A 24,811-nucleotide genomic window follows, 5' to 3' on the forward strand; every position below is an offset into this window, starting at 1 on the left:
TTTACAATAGCCTCCAGAATATTTTTAAGTTCTTACCAAAGTCTTCCCATGGCTTTTTTGTTTAGCTACTTTTACACTCTGCTTTGCTTTCTTACACATGTCTCTGTATTCTCTAAGAGCACAAACTGACTTATTTGCCAGGAACTTTAGATATGCTTTCCTTTACCTCTTTAACTTCCTGAGTCCACCATGGACTTCTGCTTTTTCTATCCTTGCAGACAACTGCACCAAATGCCTCTCTGGCTGAATCAATCAATGTTTTTTTCAAGGTTTGGTTCTTTTTCAAACTTTCGTTGTTTTTTCCTTGAATAATGTTTGTGTATTTTATTCTACAGTTCACATCTGAGAGCTGCCCAACTTTTATTTGCTTTAGAACTTTCTTGCATGTTCTTCTTTTCAATATGAAATTCAATTTTATCCTTCTCAAACCAAATGATGATCACTTCCAATTTCAAATCCTCTGTACACTCTAGTATCCTGCACGAGTGAGAAAACATCACTATCCACCATAACATAGTCAGTGAGACTTTTCTTATTCCTTGCCTCTTCTCTCCATGTGAATTTCTGTACATTTTGATGTTGGAATGTGTTAGTAATAACCAGTCTATGTCCTGAGCAGAATCCAACAGGTACTTACCATTGTTGTTAGCTTTGCCCTTTGCTCCAATTTTTTTCAAAGCATTCCTATGTCTTGTAATCATTTCCTACTCTTCTGATTAGATCTTCAAGGACCAACTTTTCCTTTTTTTGTTGTATCATCTATCTTCTAATGCCTCTAAAAATTAGCTATCTTCTAATGCCTCCACTTCTTTCTTAGCAGAACCTTCTGTGGGCCCATAAACACAAATAAGTCTCATTGTCCAGTTTCCCATTCTGATATTTGTCCACATCACTCTATTTGATATTGCCTTTACCTGCTATTCCAGAAGTGTTGAATATTATAGCTACTCCTTCTTTCCCATGATTGTTATGAACTGAATATAATATTTTGTATTTGTGGCATTTGTCATCCACTTCTCTGCACTGGATCGCGTGTATAATTAGTGATAGTCTTGGGTCGGCTATATCTGATTAGCTACTGAAGGAAATTGAAGTAGACTATCTATCAATCTGTCTCCAAAAGTTAGATAGGGCTAAACGGCCTCGCCGACTCCTATAGGAAAATAAAAGGCATTAGTGGAATTTGAAAAACGATCTTACTTGCTTTAGTCTTGTTTGTTTCGGTCTCACGCATTATGTCGATCTGCTACTTATTCAATTCTTCTGCAAGTTCCATTTCTTTCCCATTGAGGCTTGTTATGTTAACATAGTGTTATGCCATTGTTTTCTCTATATTATACCTTGTTCTACCTCTAAATAGCCCGCTTTCTAATCTACTGTTGTGCCCTTAAAATATTAATTCAGTACTATTTCCTTTTCGGATATTGGCAAAATTTATTTTTATGCTGTGCCAACCAATATCCTATAACAGAAGAGACTCTTGTTCAGGGAAACAATTCTAAATTCAAAAGGGATACACACAATAATTAATCTTACGCTAGCGCCATGCAGATTTAGTTAGCAGTCGTGACCTGAATCTCACTTAAGCAATAATATCTAATTCCTTCCAGCCAAAAGGTTTTATTTCATAAATGGTGGTTTGAATTCGTAATCAGGCATAAACTCGAGTATAAGGTACAAAACATGCTTATTGGAAAAGCATAAAACATTTACAATTAAGAAAATTCAAATATTCAATAAAACAAAACTCTTTCTAAGTTAAGGTTCATACTAAATCACAACAATGAATTTGAGTAAGCTAAATCCTTCAATTACAAAAGGATAAGATTAAGTGTAAGCATAATACTACTAGAATATAATTTCTTTCACAAGTTATTCACAGAACACGCATTGAACACTTTCATTAATACTCTATCAATAACCATCTTAATTCTAAATTCCATTAGTCAAGCCTAGCCATTCTCAATCAAAATACTGCCTATCAACAATTCTTCTTTGTTCCACGTGGTCTTAACTAATTCAATCAAATTCTCACTTAAAAGTTCTCTATTAGTGTCCTTAGTTTACAGTATATGCAAATTTCTTATTCTTCTAAGCGATTTTTAACATAGAATGAAATTCTTTACATTACCGGATCCTTTCAGATTTCATGCCACCATCTCATGTAGATCTGGATTACCTTACTGTATAATTATCGGCTGTCTTTGCGCCTGGCGATGCACTACGCTTTTCTTTGAATCATTTCCGGACTGTGGCATGCTGTCTATCGCTCAGCAGGAAATTTTCTCCATTCTCCTCAATGGGACTTTATTCAAAGGCTCGATTCTGCATAGGCCATCGTAACACGATCAGCTTTGCTTGGAAATCCTCAAGAATAGCCCTCATCATCCGACATCACTGTAGTCGCCCCACCGCTCTCTCACGAATCCCCCAACAAACCTCCTAAAACTGGAATCCAGGAACCGAAGAAGAAAAAAGCCCTGTAATGTGGCACGCGTAGTCTTTTATTTACCCTTTCGGGCGCCCTCTATTCGATGTGTTTTTTACCCACAAACCCCATCGTTCATGCCCCTTGGGTGATCCTTCACTCTCCCTAATCTGTTAGGTTACCCTATTCCAGGTAGTCATTCTGACGTCACTTTCCACGTAGGTACAGCCTCCATCACTACGCTCAACTCGTACAGATTATACACGATTATTCCGGATTACTACTTATTATCTTTCTGGAAATTTCATAATGTACTAGACAGCTTAATGGGATTTACAAATAACTTAACAATTCCCTTACGTAATTCTTACTATTCTGACACAAAATTCTCTGCTTCTCATTTCAGTTATACAGGAATAAATTTCAATACATGGTACATATGGACTACATATTATCACATAACATAAAGAAATTTCTCATAATTATCAGCTGATGTGCAGGTATCTCCTTAATTAGTAATATATATCATCTTAAATCCTGAATGAATGATTTCTTTGCAAGATGCCTTCATTCAGGATCTAACAATAGAATTGTGTGACATTGAACCATCATTTTGCACTATGGTTTAAGTCAATATGAATCCAGTTTGGTCCACTAAATCTCAAATTTTCAGCCAGTCCATGTTCATTCAGTATCCTGATAGATATCTAATGGGATGCACTACAAGAAGATGAGGTCTTCTTGTAGTGGTCTCCTCCCAGTTATACAGCTTTGACTCTTAAGCACCCCATTGATATTTCCTTATTATTATTTTTCAGCAGTAAGGTTTAAATGGTGCACAGAATATTGCAATCCATCTTTCAGTATTGGATAGTTCCTAATCATCTGCATATAATGTGTCAAAATGAAATGGCTATCACTTCATAACAGGATATTTCCACAGACTCTGTCTTCGTTGTCTGATAGATATCTATATTAAAGAGTAATGGAGATAGAGGGCAGCTTTGTCAGACATACACCGTGATTTATCATTTTCTAATTTGATATTTCAGTTTCCAGTATGATTGCTATAAGGTTCTAAAAAGATTATAGACTGCTGCTATTATTTGATTTGGGATTTCATTGTCAGTGAGTGTTTCTAAAAGTTGATTCCTGTTCATACATAGATTCTCTTATAATCTAAATGCTACATGTGTTTATTGAATTCTTTGTGCTTTTCATTTCAAAGAACATGATTGCCCGTTCAGAATCTGCCTTTGTGGAATCCATTTAGTTCCTCACCTCTTATCACTGTAATAACATTCTAGTTTGTCTGTTTTCTTATATAATTTTTGCATATATTTTGTAACCATTATTAAGAAGACTTATTCGAGTTTATTATTTATAAATTGTAATAATTTGGAATAACTGTGACCTTTCTTTGCCAGGATTCTGGGGGGGGTCCTCCCCCCCCAAACCATATTTTATTCAAGAATCCGTAAGTCTTGTTTTAAGAGCTTCATCAGCATATTTGAACAGCACCATGTTAATACTATCTTCTCCTGGTTATTTATTGAAGTTATTTAATAAATCCTTCAATTTTTCTATACAAATGTTCTCTCCCCAGATCAACAAAATTGCTGATTGCAGTTTTGTTGTATGACCATAAATCCTGAAAAGACTGTAGCCATATAGTTTTATCAGTCACATTTTTTATTATTATTATTAAAATTATTTAAAATTTTATAAATATTGGACTGACTTTTATTAAATCTCTCTAAATTAGGTATGAAATTATTTCAGTTTTCTCTGCATCTTTTCCTCATTTTCTCTTTAGCTATGGCTTTATTGTTATATTTACTCTTATCTTCAATTAATACGATTGATAACTGCTTCTTTGAGAGTGTTACTTTTATCTCTATAATCCTAGAAATATTCTCATCCCACTTTCCAAGACCTCATTTACAGTGTCATCTCTTTTTGCCAGAACATTTCAAATGCTGCCTGTATTAATATACCACAGATGTTTAGCCATTCTTCTTTAATTGATTCTGTGATTTGTATATCTTTTGCTAATTTTTTAACTCTTAATTTTGTAAGAGGTTGAGAGGCTCACTGAAGAAATCTCTCCTTTAGTTAGGATTTCTACAGTATCCTATACACTTCTCACGAGGTGCTCAGAACACTGATAGTTCTGCATGATTAAGTTCACATTATTACTAACCTCCTATCAACATTTTCTTCCAAATTAACGTATTGTCATCATACTTTATATTTCAATCTAAGGCACATCTGGCATTCTACTCAGAGCTTGCTCTTACTCTGAATCTTTTCCTGTTATATTGCCATCAAATACTGTTTTGTTGTTCTTTTTTTCTCTCATTCTGTTTAAGTCCTACCACTGTAGATTACATTAGCTTTGCTCTCATTTTTTTTTTTTAATGTTAAATGTCGAATTATTTTTGTCCTATATTTTTAATATACCTCATATGCCATCATTTCACTTCCCAATTTTATTGGTCTTCAATCAAATGTTTTATTTCTAGCTCAACTTTCAGATCTGTATCCTGCTAGTTTGGTACGTTAGCTAATTTGTCTTATTCCTTATGCATTTATTCGTTTATTTTTCCACTCTTGTGATTCTAATAACATTGTCATAGTTAATTTAGTGATGGCAAAATGTACCTAAATAAGAGAAATATTCTATTTATTCTCTGGGTTTACAATTGAGAATACAATTAATTTTTTTTTTCCTGTCATTTTGCATTTTCGTAGTTTCATTGTTGAGCTCCATATCAGATTTGTTACTGCAATTATTCAGTGTCGTCAAAAGTCTTGATGACTAGTAGTAGATTTATTTACTAATAATAACATCACCTACATTGAAACAGGTTCAATGCAACTTTCCTAAAAGATTTAATCCATATAGATGATACCAGTGAAGATAAGATGCATACTTGCCTTGCACAGGCATCTTTGAACCACTTTCTTTGTGGAACCTAATCTGTCTTTTCTAGATCTGCAAATCTTAAACATAGATCCTTGTTATGTTCTTATAGTTTATTGCTGATTAACCTGAGAATTGGTTCTGACAATCCCTATTTTTCCTTAATCCAGTGTATTCTTCCTAAGTTTCTTGTAAGAAATTTTTTAGCTTCTTTTCAAGTTTGTTATGTAATTATTATTATCAGATCTCCAGGGAGTCAAGGACTCATCAAGGGTAGCCTTGCATTACCCAGTTTTATTTTTATCATCATCATCATCATTAAATTCCTGACATGTACCATCTAGGAATGTACAGGATATGATATGCTACACGAAAAACTTACATCATTACTAACTTCCTATCTACAATTTTATTCCAAATCAATCTGTTACCTGTCAAGACTCCAACATTATCAGATCTTATATTTCTGTCTTCTAAGGTACTTTTTACTGTATCAATCCACCTATACCTTGGTCTTCCTCTGGCTCTGCCAAATTGGCAGGGAACACTTGTTTTGCTAATTTTTCCTCTCCCATGCTTAAGTGACTATACCACTTGAGATTAGCTCTGCTAACACATTGCAGGATGCTAACAATATTATTAACAACAAGGATATTATTACTAATATCCTTGTTGTTAATATGATATTGCCATTGATGCCATCTGTTAATGCCCCTAATCTTACTCAGGACCGTCATATCTGTGGTATCTAGTCTTTGGTAGGGTTCCCATTCATCCTGTTTTTCCCGGGACGGTCCCGTTATTTATAAAAATGTCCCGAGTTAATTCCAAAAGTCCCACTTTTTTAAGTATCCTTCAGGAAAAAATGGATAAATGGATTTTATCTCATTTTTAGTACCAATTTCTATTACAATGTTGATAATAAATTTTATTTATTTATTATTTATAATAATAATCATTAGTATTATAAATAATATAACTAACTAATAGCAATATTCTTTTTTCCCATGCTTCTGTTATAACAGTATCTTACTTGATCAATACTTTGCATGTTATAATTCTTATCATTTTCTACCCCTATAATGCCGAAATGTAAGTGCAGTATTATTGATAATATTAGACGAGAATTTCCTTTCATTAAAGGTGTAGATGAAAATGTGGAATGTACTTTATGTAACTGTAAATTTTGAATTTCGCATGGTGGTCGGTCAGATGTAGTCAGCCATGTGAAAACGAAAAAACATAAAACTGCTGTTCGAAGTAAGGCTATTTGTCGTAAAGTGAAGATCTGATCCTGACAGCCTCTATTTGGCCTGAATCCAGCTTTTCTTCCATAATTCTTCTCAACCATTTCTCAAGTATACTTGCATAAATCTTGCCAGGAACACTTAGTAGGGAAATACTTCTGTAATTCTCACATTCAGTTTTATTTCCCTTTTTATATATGGGTACTATGAGAGCTCTACTCAAATCATCGGGAATTCGTCCCTCTGTCCAGGCTTTCTGAACTATGCAGTGCAGCCACTGTAAGACTTTTATACCACCATACTTCAGCATTTCTGGTCGAATATCATTTACTCCTGTTGCCTTTCCACATTTCAAGACTTTGATGGCTTTTTCTAATTCAAGTATGGATATGTATTCCTGACTGCATGCCTGGTCAGTGTTTTTTAGTACTGTGCTGTCATCACTGCTTGTTTCATTTAGCAGTTTTTCAAAGTAATTACTCCATACTTCAAGGATATATTTTTCTCCTGTTTTCATGTCACCTTTATCATCTCTGACTCCTTTTACAGCACTCTTTCCTCCATTCCTAAGCTTCTTCAACAACCTCCAGAATATTTTGCCACTTTCTTGATATTTATTTTCTATATTCTTGCCAAAGTCCTCCCATGACTTTTGTTTAGCTAGTTTTACACAGTGTTTAGCATTCTTGCATTTGTCTCTGTATTCTCTAAGAGCACAAACTGACTTATTATAACTTTTGATATGCTTTCTTCTTTTCCTTCACTGCCTCTTTAACTTTCTGTGTCCACCATGGAGTTCTAATTTTTCTGTCCTTGCAGACAATTTCACCACATGCCTCTCTAGCTGAATCAATCAGGGCTTTCTTCAAGGTTTGATTCCTGTTCTCAAAACTCTTTCATTTTTTTTCCCAATAAACTTTGTGTATTTTAGTCTACAGTTCACATCTGAGAGCTGCTCAACTTTTATTCGCTTTAAAACTTTCTTACATGTTATTCTTTTCAATATGAAATGTGAATTCAATTTTACCCTGCTCAAGACTAAATAGTGATCACTTCCAATTTCAAATCCTCTGTACACTCTGGTGTCCTGCACCAGGAAGAAAACATCACTATCAACAATGACATAGTCAATGAGATTTTTCTTATTGCTTGCCTCTTCTCTACATGCAAATTTGTGTACATTTTTATGTTGGAATATTGTGTTAGTAATAACCAGTCCATGTCCTGAGCAGAAAATCACAAATATTTGCCATTATTATTAGCTTTGCTCTTTTCTCCAAATTTTCCCAAAATATTTTTGTACGTCTCACAATCATTTCCTACTCTGCTATTTAGATCCCCAACAAGGACCAACTTTTCCTTTTTCATTGTGTCAGTTGCTTTTTCTAAAGCCTCAAAAAATTCCTCTGTGAATGGTGAACTGGACAATGAGACTTATTTGTGCCTATGGTCCCACAGAAGGTTCTACTAAGGTAGAAGAACCTTCTGTGGGACCATAGGCACAAATAAGTCTCTCATTGTCCAGTTCACCATTCTCATATTTGCCCACATTACTCTGCTTGAGACTGACTGTCATTCAAGAAGATTAGCCTCGTATTTTGAGTAAGGCTTCCAACTTCAGTATAAGTAATTTTTTAATTGTGAAAACCAAGAGTGAAAGGGAAAAAGAATTATCACTGCCAGTGCAGGAAGCAACCTTCGCGTATCACGCAGCTGTGCATAACCACAGCTTTAACTCCATAGACTGCACAACAACCATCGCGAAAAAAAAATTTCAACGATAAATTCAGGTGTTCGCAAACAAAGTGCATGGCAATAATAACCAATGTTATTGCACCATTAGCAACAAAGCATATTGAGGAAGACCTAAAAGAAGTTCATTTATATCAGTACTAATCGATTCATTAAACCATTTTGACATGAAATTAGTACCTCTGGTCATTAGATACTATCATCCAGAAAAAGGTGTGAAGGTGAATGTGTTGGAGTTTGTTAATTTAGGTGGTGAAACTTCCGAACTTTTATTTTCTTATGTGTTGGAAGTGTTACCGAAGTTAGATCTCCTGAAAAAGGTTTTTGCTATATTAGCCGATAATACAAATACAAACTTTGGTGGAAAGAAGAGAAAAGGAAAGAATAATCTGTACTTAAAAATGCAAGAAAACACTGTGAACACTTTAATTGGAATTGGTTGTCCTGCACATGTGATGCATAATGCTGTGCAGCCTACTTCAGATTGTTTACCTATTGATCTTCAGTTAATTATTATTATGGGCAACTCCAAGGAGTTCTTAGACTCATCGAGGGAGGCCCTAAACATCATGTCCAGAACAACTATTCAGCATCCATACAGTATCTATCATACTTTGCTTTGAACTCCCTCACAGTTATGAACTCCCCACAGCAGATACTGGCAGCTTATTACACTCATTTACCACTCTAAAAGTAAAGAACCCAGCTCTAACACCCTTGCTAACCAGACTCTTGTCCAGTTTCCATGGATGGCCCCTAGTTCTCTCACCACCAGACCTGTTCTGAAAAATTTCCTCTGAATTAATCTTGTAAAAACCCTTCAGTAATTTGAATATCTCAATCATATCACCCCCTCTTCTGCCTATCAACCAATTTCTGCAACCCACAGATCTTCAACCTGTTCTCACAAGGTTCATTCCATAGACCAGCTATCATCTTGGTCACTTGCCTCTGGATTCTCTCTACCTTCTCCCCCATCAAGAAGAAACCCTGGCACCCAGATCTGGGCACAGTAGTCAAGATGTGGTCTTATCAAGGCTCGATAAAGAGGAACTCTGCTTGTCAAAGTATTCTTCAGTAACCAAGTGATCTGATGAGCTGATTTAGCCACTTTTGCAATTTGTCCCCTAAACTTCAACTCCCTTCAACAATAATTAACAAGATTTACCAACATTTCCACATATATTGTGTACAAGTCGAGGAACTTAAATCATTTTGTGAATTCACAAACACTGAGTATAAAACTGTTTTGGGTAGCAGCAAGACAAGATGGCTCTCTCTTTTGCCTGCAATCCAGAGGATTATTGACTTGTTCCCTTCATTGAAGTCATATTTTCTTTCTATTGACAAATGTCCTATTAGTCATTCAATTATTTTTGAAATTTCAAAGAAATTTCAAAAATTTCTTTTTGAAAATCCACTTTCATTTACACTCCTGCATTTCCTTGCCAGCCAGTTAAAAACCTTTTATGATACCATTAAATGTATTGAAAAGCAAGATAGAATAGTAATTAAAGTGAAGGATGAAACAAACAAGCTGGAAAGGTTAAATTGTAGGAAGGCAGAAAAGTTTCTTACATCTACTTTGAGAAAACAGTTGCAAGAATTAGAAAAAGAAGGACACATAACAGTTGAAAAGTTTGAAAGCTATGCAGTAGATTTCTACTGCACCTGTATTGAATATATTCAGGAGTGTACACCATTTCTCACACCTCTTCAGTCTATGGATTGGATTAATTTGAATGGAAAGAATCCTGTGACTTGGAAGAACATACAAGAAAGCTACATACATATTCATGCAGACAGTGTCAAGTTTTACTGTGAATGAAGAGGACTTATAAAATTGAGACAGTAAAAGCTTTAATCATTGTAAAGACATATTTAAGAATTTCTCTTGTGCTGAGTTCTATGATCAAATATCAAAAGAAAAAAAAAATTCTTTTGCAAGAGAAATACACCCCTTGAGGGTACATGGCAGGAATTTGATGATGATGAGAAATAAATCTGATAAATATTTTTCTAATTAAATATGTTTGTGATTAATAATCCTTTTTTCAAATGGACTTAATGTTAATGTATGTTTATAGCTTATTTAATTTTAAAGTGCAACATATATAATAGTTTTATTTTTGGTTTTCTTAATTTTTAACGTCCCTTTTTTTTACAAAATGTCCCGGGTTTTTTAAGTAAAAATTTCAGAATGTCTCAGATTTTAGTAAAACATTATGGGAACCCTAGTCTTTGGTCAAGTGTTTTATTTCTAATCCAGTTGTTGAGATCCATAAGTTAAAATTGGTTTGAACACTGTCTTGTATACAACTAATTTAGTGTTTTGACTAACTCTTATTCCATATAAATTTATTCAGTTGACTTCCTATCATACCAGCTTTGTTGATTCTCTTGTCTATTTCCATATTTAATTTACCATCATCTAAAAATTGCCTAAAAGTAGCGTAAATGTTTTACTTATTCTATAGGTTTACTATTCACAATACAGTTGATATTTTCAATACTTCTGCCTATTTTCATTGTCTTTGTCTTACTATTGCTGATTTTCATACCAAATTTATTACAAAAGTTATTCAATTTAGTCAGGAAATCTTGCAGACTTGTACTGGATTTATCATCACCATCATTAAATTCCTGCCATGTACCCTCAAGGGGTTTACAAGATTATGATAGTACTACATGAAAAATTTTACATCATTACTAACTTCTTATCCACAATTTTTCTCCAAATCAGTCTGTTACTTGTCAAGACTCCAACATTATGAGATCTTATATTTCTATCGTCTAAGGCACTTTGTACAGTATCAATCCACCTATATCTTGGTCTTCCTCTGTTTAGCAGAGATGTTGATTAGCAGAGAACACTTGTTTTGCTAATCTTTCCTCACCCATTCTATTTAAGTGACCATACCACCTGAGATTAGCTTGCCCAAATTATATTTGCCCACATTACTCAACTTGATATTGCCTTCCATTCAAGAAGATTAGCCTCATATTTAGTGTTGAATACTATAGCTATTCCTTCTTTTCCTTGATTGGCATTGCCTGAATATAACATTTTGTATTTATTGCTCAGAAGATCTCACCAGTTTTTGTCTTTTTTGTTTCAGTCACCACTATTATGTCAATCTGCTACTTATTGAAATTCTCAGCTAGCTCCATTTCTTTACCCTTCAGGCTTCTTATGTTGATCCAATCTTGAACTCTAGTGATGGAGTTGAGGTGTGTTTCAGGATTTGTTCCAGTAGCTGACTTTTCTCTGTTCACTCTTGTTCTCTGGCAAAAACAACAGGGGCCTTGTTTAACTAGGTGACACCCCAGCTGGCATGATATTCTCTCATATTGTACCATCATTTTATATTGTTGTTTAAGCCACTAAGAATAAAATTGGGTCGGCTAAATCCCAAATTACCAGCCAATCCGCATTCGTTCAGTATCCAGGTAGATACCTAACAAGATGCACCACAAGAAGGTTGAGGATTGGACATTAGGTCAGAAGTCTGGTCGGTTCTCTGCATTCCTTTTAAAGGCTATGTGAAGGTTTCCTCTCAGTTATATGGCTTTGACCCCTAAGCACTCTGTTTTATTTTTATTTTTTAATAAAATGAGTTTATATGGCCTCTATTCCAGATATCTGTAATTTGGCTTTCTAACCATACATTCAAAATTATGCAATGTAGCCACTGTAAAATTTTTATATCTCCATAATTGGCATTTTTAGTTGAATTCATTTTTCTGATAGATTTTTCTACCTCCAATACTGGAATACTCCTGATTGTTCCTCCAGAATATTTTCAGTTTCAACTTTTTTTTGTCACTGGTTATTTTAATATTATTTCTAGGTAATTACTCCAGACACCCAGTTTTTGTAACCATTATCATGCTTCCTTTGATGTGGTACTTTTCCTGTCATTTGTCTTCATAACATTTGCCACATTCATAATTGTCTATATTCCCGTGGCTTTTATTTAGTTACTCTTATACATAGCTTTCCTGCATTCTTCTCTGTAATCTGTGAGTAGGGGTGGACTTACCAGGACTTTCAATTATGATTTCACCTTTTCCACTGCCTCTAACTTCTTCAGCTGCTAAGCAAAAGAAGTTAGAGGTGTTACAAACTATTGCTTTTTTCCTCCAATAATATATGTATATTTGAATATCCAGTTTACTTCTGAGACCTGTTTGACTTTGTTTTTTTAAAACTTTCAGATATGTTTGCAATGTGAAACTCATTTTTGTCCTATAAATGAGTAAATACTCATTTTAGTATATACTTATATATTCATTTGCATATGTTTTTTGTCCCAATTCACAATGTAAATTATTTAGTATAATTATATGAGGTAGGTTCCAAAACTTTTTGATCTAACATACAAAATTTGTGCCAGTTTTAAAACAGTGTGCATGGCAGATAGCACTATCTACGGAGAGGTTATTTTATCAGTTTTTCTAGTTGGAGGCACTCATTTGACTAACACGTGCTATGCTAAATGGCTGTAATGTTAAAAATTGAGTACTGCTCTGTGATAAAGTTTTTCATCAAAGAAGGGCTTTCTCCTTCATATTCCACCATGAAGGAATGCGCTAAATAGTTTTGCCTAGGAAGAGAGAGGGCATCGAAGATGATCCTCATGATGATCAGCCTGTGGAAATGATGACTGAGGAAAATGTCTCCTGTTGAGGAGGAACTACTCAATGACAGATGGCTGAAGCTCAAAGAACTCTCAGCAAAGTGTTGGGATTTTCTATACCAACTGTCTTTTGCATCATTCACGAGAAGCTTCACACAACAAAGGTCACTGCAAGGTGGGTACCCAGACATCTCTCTCTTCATTTAAGAAGGTGCACGTATGATCTGTTCCCACAAGTTTTTAGGGTGTTGTCAAGGGGAATCAGAGAGAAGAGCTGGAATCCATTGTCAACAGGGATGAAACCATGGTCCTTTATTATGATCCTCTTTCCAAAAGGGAATTCATGGAGCGGCACAAACCTAGCGAAACTCCACAGAGAAAAGCCAAGTTCACTTAGTCCACTAAGAAGATCATGGCAACAATCTTTTGGGATTGCCAGGGAATTCTCTTGATTGACTTCAGGGAAAGGAATACCATTGCGAATGCAGAATATTATGCTTTACTCATGTACAAACTGTGATGCCATAAAGGAGAAGAGCTGAGGAATGCTGAGTCATTGTGTTTGCTTGCTTCATAACAATACTCCAGTCCATACGGCTATTGCTGCGAAGGCTACAGTGAAGGACTGTGGCTTCTAGGAGATTGAACACCCACCCTACAGCCCAGATCTAGCACCCAGTGACTACTACCTCTTCTTGTAACTGAAGAAAGACCTTCAAAGAAGAAAATTTTCTGACAATTGGGAAGAAATGTATTTAATTATAAAGGAAAACCTCTCGCAATGATATATGTGATAATCAGTTAACGTGATTGAGTGAAATGATACTACTTCCTGCTTTAAGTGAGTGATTAATCAGTTAATGCAATTTTTTTACATTATGCAAAATTTTTTGTTGCCGATCTACAGTGAGCGGTGGCACTTGTCAACATAGTGGGCAGTGGCAGTGCTGCAGACAGTGGGCACGTCATTCGACAGTTGAATCAAAGCTATCATCGCAAGAGTACATGCTAACTCTGTTCTCTTGCTCAATCACCTTTCCTTCATTTTGCTTTAATTTAGATACCTATAAGGCTTTATTGTATTCAACCTTTGATATGAAAAAGTGGCAGTAATAAAAAAAAAGAGAAAAAAAAGTAATTATGTTAGAGGAAAAGCTGGGAATCATTAAGAGACATGAAAGTGGTGCTAGTAGTACAAAGATTGTGCGAGTACAATCATTGTATTATTATTATACCTGGAATACAGAGAGCCTGCAGTTCGGACTATATTAAATAAGAGCAAAGAATACAAAGAACAAGGAAAAGTTGCTACTGCTTCTTTAAGCTTGCAGATCATCCGAAATAGAAGCCATTTAATGATCGAGATGGAACCTCTTCTATCACTCTGGATTGAGGATTGTAACCAAAAAAGAATACCTCTTAGTACATGGAATATTCAAGCAAAAGTTCTCAATAGTTTTACATCATTGAAGGAGACCAAATTTCAAGAGGAATGTGAAAGCTTTACAGTGAGTTTAGGATGGTTTGACTGTTTTAAAAATCGAGCTGGACTGCATAACGTAAGAATAACTGAGAATCTGCTTGTGTTGATAAAGATTCTGCAGCCAAGTTTCCTGAAGAATTGCAAAGGATAATTCAGGAGGGTGATTATGACGATTGTCAAATATTCAACGTCAACAAAACTGGTCTCTTTTGGAAGTGCATGCCAACAAAAACTTTCCTAGCTAAAACTGAAGCAACTCAACCAGCATACCCAGTATCTAAAAATTGTTATATGCTTTTATTAGGAGGCAATGCAGAAGGAGACTTTAAACTTGAGCCTATTTTAGTTTATCGTGCGCAAAATCCAAGATCATTAAGAGGATATGACCAACAAAAACTGCCAGTAATTTGGAAATCAAATAAAGCTTGGGTGACCAAAACTCTTTTTTAAGAGTATTTCAACTGTTATTTTTGTCTTTCGGTTGCAGACTACTGCAAGAAAAATAATCTTACCTTTAAAGCCCTTCTGTTATTGGATAATGCTCCTGGTCATCCTAGGGGACGTGCCGATCTTAATGAAAATGTGAAGATTGTTTTTTTTTTGTCCCAAAATACAACTTCTTTACTTAAGCTGAAGGACCAAGAATTTGTATCATCATTTAAAGCATACTACCCTCGTAGAATGTTTGCCCAGGCCCTTGAAGCAACGAGTAAAGAGAATGCAATTTTTTTACCCGAGTTTTGGGAAAAAAAATACGATATCAAGCAAGCAGTAGAAAATATTTATTTATCAAGGGAGGAAGTCACTGCCAGCATTATGAGAGTCATGTGACAGAAGGTCTTACCTCACTGTACAAATGATTTCATTGGTTTTAATAACCCAGCTGATAACATTATTGAAGAAATCGGCACAATTGGAAAAGAACTTGGATTTAATGAACTGGATAATGAAGATGTAAGAAACTTGCTTGATTCCATTCAGAACAGTTAAGCGAGAATGATCTCCGTCGACTAGAAGAACAGCGTGCATATGAAGAAGAAGATAAGGAGTGTGAACAAGAAGAGAATGTTATGACTACGAAGCTAACTGCAGAAGAACTTGAACTAGTTTTCAATCACATTGTGCATGCTAAGGAAATTTTGTTTGATGCTTATCCTGATATGGAATGAAGCTTTAAAGTCTGCTGAAATCTTGATAAAGTGATTGCCAGCTATCGCAAATTGCATGACAAGATGATAAAATAGAGCACTATTCAAACATCTTTACTTAATTTTTTTGTAAAAAAAAGTAGCTCAATCAAATGTTTAGACATTAAATAAAAATTTAAGCAATTCATTTTTATTGACTTTGAATATTTTATCCTCTAATATAGCTTATAAATTTTTTTTTTCAAATTTACGCTAACTGGTGGATGAAGTATAATTATTCCTATTGCTTATTGTATTCACCTAATGCGATTTTGCTTAGCCTTCATTATTTGATGGATCGTGTTAAGTGACGTTTTCCTATATTAAATGAAAACAAAAAATGTGATGTAGCAGGCCATTTGTACAGTTTGTACAGTGACTGTTCATAAACTTAAATCTTATTCTGTAGCGTCATTACAATGCTCAAGAAGTGGAAGTTGAGGAAAAAATGGCCAGTTCCATATTTACGCTGCAAATTTATCACTATTAAAAAAAATAAAAATAAAAAAAAAGATATGACTTCTCAAAGGAAACAAATGACAACTTTACTCTCAACAAATGATGAATTATATTTGGGATCTTTGAAAGTGAATTTTTTTGATAGATAAATATTTTAACAAAACTGAAAACAAAACATTTTAAAATACGACTCTTGGTAGTGATTCATTTCCCATTCTTTTTACAAAGATTGAGTTCCTGTAATGTTTATAATTGATAAACTGAAGAATATCTCAAATATTCTTATGTCAAGTTGAGAGTGATCATTTTTTGGTTTTACCTTTAAATACGATATCCAACAGAACAGTTTGAACAGTTATTAAAATAAAATTACCAATTGTTCAAAATCTTTAAACACTGAAATGAATGCAAGATACTTAGCTGGATAACTGTGAATTTTTCTATGGAAATTTGTAATGATGATAGACTGAAACTGTTAAAGATAAAAACTTGACATTAGTATAATTTTTGATGAATTTGTATAACAGTTCAAGTGAATATAAAGAATTAGCTGCTGTAACTCTACTTCTTTTATTAATATTCCCAACAATAGTTTACTGTGAGTGAGCTTTTAATGATGCTTTTAATACATTGCATTTTATTAAAAATAAATGTCACAACCAATTACTAATGAGAACTTGATGGCAGCCCACATAATTAATAATTGTATAATTATCTCTTTGTAATATTTGTTTACATACAAAAAGAAAATTTAGAAACTTAAATACCACATAATCATGCTTGATCACCCATCTGATATTTCTTAATTTGTTTTTATACTTGCAATTTAATAGTAAAGCATTACAGTAGTTATAAGTCTGTGTAGTCTTGCGGAAGTGACATTTGCATTCATAGTGTTAGATTTTCAAGAGAAAGCCATTCCCAGTTCGAATATAGTTGCTGACTTGAGGAACTTTTCCTAACCCTTTCTTTGACTGGTTCCCAAGTTAGTCAATCTTGGGCAGGCAAGTGGGTTTTTCATCCTGTAAATCAACAAGGTTATGGACTACAAGATAACTTGTTTCCCTCTCTTTGCTGGGTGCCCTTTATAATTAATGATAGTCTTGGGGCCAGCTATCTTTGATTGGCTACCAGTGGAGATTGAACTTCCTTCCTCAGTGGATATTTTGTAACCAGCGAGAGAAAAAAGAAAGAGATGCACTTGGAGGACCTTATTTAAAGGAACTATAAATGTTAGTAGTGTTCCTTTATATGGATTTTAAATCCATATATATAAAGAAACAGATATTTCCATATAATTATTTGTAAGCTGTAGCAAGAATTAAGGAATGTATTACTTTTTGTTTTGTCATCTTAACATTTAACATTCCATTTTTTTAAAACTTGACATATTAGAAATATTTATTTAAATTAAACTGATATTGGTGAGTAATTTTTTTATGGCTTGTAGATTTAAGTTTTATTACTGGAGCCTTGCTCTATACAGTTCGTGATTGTGTGCAGAGTATACAACCAGTAATTTTTAGTGTTCTCACATTTGTGATGCATCACCCCAAGTGTGATGGAGATATTCTTATTATATTTCCTATGATATCTTTAATGTTTTTCATAAAGTTTAGTCTTAGACTGCTGTGGGATGTAAATTTATCTTTTTGTTCATCAGTTTTCTCTTCAACCAGTTTTCTTAGACTTTTCTCAAATATGCTTGCATAAATGTTTCCTTGAACATTCACTGAGAAAATTTCTCTACATTCTTACATTTAGTTTCACTTCACTTTTTATAGATTATGATGAGAGGACTGTTTCTAGTATATGACTAGGTGACCAAGCCACCTGGTTTATCCAGTTTAGGTCCTGCAAAACTTTTATATCGTTTTACATATTTGATTGTTTCAGAACAAATTTAGAAAAAAAAAAAAAAAGGAATGATTTCTACTATAAATATTGATAACTGTATATTCACTTTAATACTGTATAATATAAATTATTTTCTGTATGAAATATATGAAATGTTATATTTTTTATGTGTATTCCATCCACAAAAGGTTGCAACCTATAGTGTATTTAGTACCATGTGTAGGCTAAGGATTTTTTTTAAAGTAATTTGTTATAGTCTGAAAAAACCCTGCTCTAGAGATTAATCATGAAATTTTTTCAAGCTACTTTAGGTCTCCAATAAGCAACAATGGTAGGCCATAAATAACAATAATATATTTTTAGCTTGCTAAAAATTATGAAAATCAGTTGAATTTGTGTACAGCAAAACTTTTGTCACATGCTATTTTAAATGCAATCTTCAACAAAACTTGGAGGGTCAAAGTTTATATAACCTCTACTGTGTGGATAAATTTAACTGATTTTTATGATTTTTGATTTATGATATGATTTAATAATGCACTAAAGTGGATCATATTATACAAAAATTTTAGTACAAAGACAGCCATTATATTTTTAAAGATTAGCCTTCTAGTCACATTTTACAAATAAAAAACACATTTTTTCTTGAAGTTAGAGGCTAAAAAAAATTCACTTAGTTACCATTCTTTTGCTATTTTATTTTAATTTTAAATTCAAAAGCAAGTTTAAATATCTTTTTATATTTAGAGCTACTATCACAGCTGTCAGGTGTGCGACGTACAGCCAATTTGGCACAGTCAACTACTTCTCAGTTACAGCAGCTTCAAATGCAGCTTCAGCTAGAACGTCAGCAAGCAGCACGACAACAGCTGGAGCGGATTCCTCGTAGACAAGCCCAATCTAGCACTGGGAATGCCAACAGCAATTCTGGTGCATCTGCCACTAATAGTGGTGCAAGTAACACTGGTGCTATTCAGTCTCCTTATACCATTGTCTTTGAGCCTTCTCCTAGTCCTGCAGCCTCTACTTCAGCTGGTTCTCAGTTCTTATTGTCAAGGTATACAAGTATAAATTTTGTTTTTCTTATATGCATATTATTAGTATAAAACTTGTGATGGGAATTTTCAGTCCTATTTGCTTATATAATTCAGATTATTCTTTCTTTTAAGGTTACACGGTGATCAGCATTCATAGTGAAGAATTATTTTTAACAACACACATGTGTTAAAATAATTACTTTACTTAACATTAAGCAAGTAACAATTGACATTTTGACCTCTGTATTGAGGTCATCATCAGGAAACATACACATGTACAGTATACAGGCTACATGCTATTGTGCTATATAAAAGTAAAAGGAACTACATGAAACAATTTCTACAGTCCTTTCCTATTGAGATTTTCTTCTGTCTGGGGTGTACTGGTTGCTATATGGGTTGAAGATGGTACATTCTTGGAATAATTAACTCATCATTTCTGTTCAGATTTGGCTGATGTTTTAGCATTTCACAAGCTTTGAATTTTCTTTCATATCAGGTTTTGGTGTGGTGTGGTGTAGTGTAGAGACTTAGTGCCTTTACAGTCAATTCTGTGGCATGTTTGGAGTGCATGGTCTGTTTTACCATAGTGGAGGTATTTAATGTGGGATGATGGGATTTTTCAGTCCTATATGCTTATATAATTGAGATTGTTCTTTCTTTTGAGGTTAGCATTCGTCAGCATTCATAGTGAATAATTAATGGAGACACAACACACATGTTAGAATAATTACTTAACATTAAGCAAGTAGCAATCAATGTTTTGACCTCTGTATTGAGGTTTTCACATACGTATATAAAATAATGTATTATATATGTAAATATATTGTATATTTAATGTAAAGTTAATGTATATATCATTTCTATTTATTATTTTTATATTATAATTTATATTAATATATATTATTTAACTTTATTAAGGAACACTAAATTGGCTGTATACGGGACAGTGTTCAAACCAGTTTTAACTTATGGATCTGAGAGTTGGGTCAGAAGTAAAACACTCGACCAAAAACTAGAGACCGCAGATATGAGAGTCCTGAGAAAGATTATAGGCGTGAACAGATGGCATCAATGGCAATATCATATTAAAAACGAGGATATTAGAAAAGAACTTGATATTGTCAACATCCAGGAGTGCGTTAGCAGAGCTAATCTCAGGTGGTGTGGTCACTTTAACAGAATGGGTGAAGAAAGATTAGCAAAACAAGTGTTCTCTGCCAGGTTGGCAGGAAAACGACCCAGAGGAAGACCAAGATATAGTTGGATTGATACGGTACAAAGTGCCTTAGACGATAGAAATATAAGATCTGGTAATGTTGGAGTCTTAACAGGTAGCAGACTGATTTGGAGGAAAATTGTAGATAGGAAGTTAGTAATGATGTAAATTTTTCATGTAGTATTATCATATCCTGTACAACCTTGAGGATACATGTCAGGAATTTGATGATGATGATTTCATTTTAATTTATTTATTGAATAAATAGTGAAATCGAAATGCCAGAGACTGATTAACTCCTCAGTATCAAAGTAAATTGGGGAAGGCAGAGCAACAGGTGAGACATACTTACTGTTTGCAACTATAGTTTTACAAAACCAATCCACATCGCAAGGTTCCTTCCACTTCACTTCAAATAGGTTAGTCTGTTTATCCACTCTCAAAATATTTCTATTTTCCTTTTACTCTCATCCTTTATCTTATTTCATTTATGTACAAAATACCAACATATTCAACAATGTTAAGTTGTCTAAATTACCTTATCGGGGTGCTTAAGGGTCAAAGCTGTATAACTGAGAGGAGACCTCCACATAGCCTTTAAAGGAATGCAGAGAACCGACCAGGGCTTCTGACCTAATGTCCAATCCTCACCTTCTCGTGGTGTACCCTGTTGGGTATCTACTTGGATACTGAATGAACGAGGATGGGCTGGCAATTTGGAATTTAGCCAACCAAATTGTATGCTTATTGGTTAAACCAAAATAAAAAAATGATGGTACGACATGACAAAATTTCATGCCGGCTGGGGCGTCGCCCAGTTAAACAAGGCCCCCGTTGTTTTCGCCAGGGAACCAGGGTGAACAGCAAAAAGTCAGCTACTGGAACAAATCTGAAAACAAACCCCGACTCAACATCACCAGAGTTAAAGATCGGTACTATCAACATAAGAAGCCTGAATGGCAAAGAAATGGAGCTAGCTGAGGAATTAGATAAGTACCAGATCGACATAATAGGGGTGACTGAAACAAAAAAGACAAAAACTGGTGAGATCTTGCTGAGCAATAAATACAAAATGTTATATTCAGGCAATGACAATCAAGGAAAAGAAGGAGTAGCCATAGTATTCAACACAAAATACGAGGCTAATCTTCTTGAATGGCAGGCAGTCTCAAGTAGAGTAATGTGGGCAAATATGAGAATGGGGAATTGGATAATGAGACTTATTTGTGCCTATGGTCCCACAGAAGGTTCTACTAAGGTAGAAGTGGAGGAATTTTTGAGGCTTTAGAAAAAGCAACTGACACAATGAAAAAGGAAAAGTTGGTCCTTGTTGGGGATCTAAATAGCAGAGTAGGAAATGATTGTCAGACATACAAAAATATTTTGGAAAAATTTGGAGAAAAGAGCAAAGCTAATAATAATGGCAAATACCTGTTGGATTTCTGCTCAGGACATGGACTGGTTATTACTAACACCATGTTCCAACATAAAAATGTGCACAAATTCACATGGAGAGAAGAGGCAAGGAATAAGAAAAGTCTCATTGACTATGTTTCTTCCTGGTGCAGGACACCAGAGTGTGCAGAGGATTTGAAATTGGAAGTGATCACTATTTAGTCTTGAGCAGGATAAAATTGAATTTCATTTTGAAAAGAAAAATATGTAAGAAAGCTTTAAAGCGAATAAAAGTTGAGCAGCTCTCAAATGTGAACTGTAGACTAAAATACACAAAGATTATTAAAGGAAAAATGAAAGAGTTTGAGAACAGGAACAAAACCTTGGAGATTCAATGGCAAGCCTTGAAGAAAACCCTGATTGATTCAGCCAGAGAGGCATATGGTGAGATTGTCTGCAAGGATAGAAAAATCAGAACTCCATGGTGGACACAGGAAGTTAAAGAGGCAGTGAAGGAAAAGAAGAAAGCATATCAAAAGTTATAATAAGTCAGTTTGTGCTCTTAGAGAATACAGAGACAAATGCAAGAATGCTAAACACTGTGTAAAACTAGCTAAACAAAAGTCATGGGAGGACTTTGGCAAGAATATAGAAAATAAATATCAAGAAGGTGGCAAAATATTCTGGAGGTTGTTGAAGAAGCTTAGGAATGGAGGAAAGAGTGCTGTAAAAGGAGTCAGAGATGATAAAGGTGACATGAAAACAGGAGAAAAATATATCCTTGAAGTATGGAGTAATTACTTTGAAAAACTGCTAAATGAAACAAGCAGTGATGACAGCACAGTACTAAAAAACACTGACCAGGCATGCAGTCAGGAATACATATCCATACTTGAATTAGAAAAAGCCATCAAAGTCTTGAAATGTGGAAAGGCAACAGGAGTAAATGATATTCGACCAGAAATGCTGAAGTATGGTGGTATAAAAGTCTTACAGTGGCTGCACTGCATAGTTCAGAAAGCCTGGACAGAGGGACGAATTCCCGATGATTTGAGTAGAGCTCTCATAGTACCCATATATAAAAAGGGAAATAAAACTGAATGTGAGAATTACAGAGGTATTTCCCTACTGAGTGTTCCTGGCAAAATCTATGCAAGTATACTTTAGAAACGGTTGAGAAGAATTGTGGAAGAAAAACTTGGTGAAGAACAAGCTGGATTCAGGCCAAATAGAGGCTGTCAGGATCAGATCTTCCCTTTACGACAAATAGTCGAGAAAGCATGGGAATATAACAGAGATCTGTATTTAAGTTTTGTCGATTTGGAAAAGGCACATGACAAGGTGCCAAGAGAGAGAAGCTATTCTATACACTACAGTTATATTGGTGTCAATGGGGCATTATATCAAGCAATACTTGGTCTTTATTTGAGATGTAAGTCAGCAGTTAGAATTGAAGGAAGTACAGGAAGATGATTTAATGTTAAATTTGGTGTGAGACAAGGATGTACATTATCCCCTCTGTTATTCATTATCTATATGGATCACATTATGAAGGAAAGTGGTATTAAACATGATATAAAAATTGGTGCTGTTAATGTCAGCTCTTTGCTTTATGCGGATGATGTTATACTTCTAAATAAGTCCACTAAGAAAAGTCTCATTGACTGTGTTATTGTTGATAGTGATGTTTTCTCCCTGGTACAGGACACCAGAGTGTACAGAGGATTTGAAATTGGAAGTGATCACTATTTAGTCTTGAGCAGGATAAAATTGTAATTCACATTTCATATTGAAAAGAATAACATGTAAGAAACTTTTAAAGCGAATAAAAGTTGAACAGCTCTTATTGAATTATTGAAGAAAAAATGAAAGAGTTTGAGAACAGGAATCAAACCTTGGAGATTCAGTGGCAAACCTTGAAGAAAACCCTGATTGATTCAGCTAGAGAGTCATGTGGTGAGGTTGTCTACAGGATAGAAAAATTAGAACTCCATGGTGGACACAGGAAGTTAAAGAGGCAGTAAAGGAAAAGAAGAAATCATATCAAAAGTTCCTGGCAAATAAGTCAGCTTTTGCTCTTAGAGAATACAGAGACAAATGTAAGAAAGCGAAACACTGTGTAAAACTAGCTAAACAAAAGTCATGGGAGGACTTTGGCAAGAACATAGAAAATAAATATATGAAGAAGGTGGTAAGATATTCTGGAGGTTGTTGAAGAAGCTTAGAAATGGAGTAAAGAGTGCTATAAAAGGAGTTTGAGATTATTCTGTTGTTCATATACCCTCAAAGGGTGTACAGGATATGATGTAGTACTATCATATCCTGTACACCCCTTGAGGGTACATGTCAGGAATTTGATGATGATGAACAATAAATTAAAATTAAATAATTAAATAAATTTATTTAATTTCTTCTGTATTTGAAGAGGAAGACATATTAAAACTACTCAAAGCTCTTTTAATGAAGGAATGCTTATATCCATTAGATAAAAGGAGGAAATGATATATTGCAGTTCTTTTTGTAACAGGAATAGTACGCATTCCTATCCCTTATGTGCATGGCATTAGTGAACATATAGCAAAAGTTTTAAAACCACTGAATATTTTTGTTGCCTTTCAACCTTTCAGAAAAATCTCCACCTTTCTCACTTCTCCAAAGGACAAGCTTCCACATCTTAGTTATCCAGGTGTCTACCAGATTCCTTGCTCTTGTGGGTTATCTTATTTCAGACAAACAGGAAGATCTGCCTCTATTTGGCTAGAAGAACACCAGTCTTATATTCAATACCTTGAACCTGAACAGTCTGGACTTGCAGAACATGCCATCATCACTAGGCATAGCGTTCATTGGAACAAGACGAATCCTTCACAAAAGTCGGTTCCTCATAGAACGGCTTTATAAAGAAACGTGAAACTTTACTTCACTCTCCTAACTTAAACAGATCCAAATGAGAGATATTTCTTTATAAATCAGCTATTTTTGTTTTTAGTTAGGAAATTTATTGACCTTTTTAGTTATCTTACATTAGCTACTTAGGTGCTGCCCTTTGGAATTGTCAGTTATTGTTCAATTAGCTTTATAAATGTATTGAAGATACCTGCAATACATAGGCAAAAATTATACTATTAAATAATATTTTACCTGAGTTATTCTGTTATTATATTTTTGAATTCATATGTCT

General features: G+C 34.3%; 1 protein-coding gene across 3 annotated transcripts in view; it reads left to right on the plus strand.

The window, feature by feature from the left end:
- Kcmf1 (Potassium channel modulatory factor 1) overlaps positions 1-24,811 on the plus strand; it is a 293,565-nt gene that overhangs the window by 126,946 nt on the left and 141,808 nt on the right. For all 3 annotated transcript variants that reach the window (XM_090393120.1, XM_090393121.1, XM_090393119.1), the window contains exon 6: positions 18,727-19,036. In XM_090393120.1, the coding sequence (XP_090249246.1) occupies positions 18,727-19,036 (310 nt within the window). The remainder of the gene's footprint in view (positions 1-18,726; positions 19,037-24,811) is intronic.

The sequence above is a fragment of the Typopeltis vanoorti genome, chromosome 5, assembly GCF_054136105.1.
Source record: "Typopeltis vanoorti isolate ZY-2024b chromosome 5, IOZ_Tvanoo_1.0, whole genome shotgun sequence".
NCBI classification, from domain to species: Eukaryota; Metazoa; Arthropoda; class Arachnida; order Uropygi; family Thelyphonidae; genus Typopeltis; species Typopeltis vanoorti.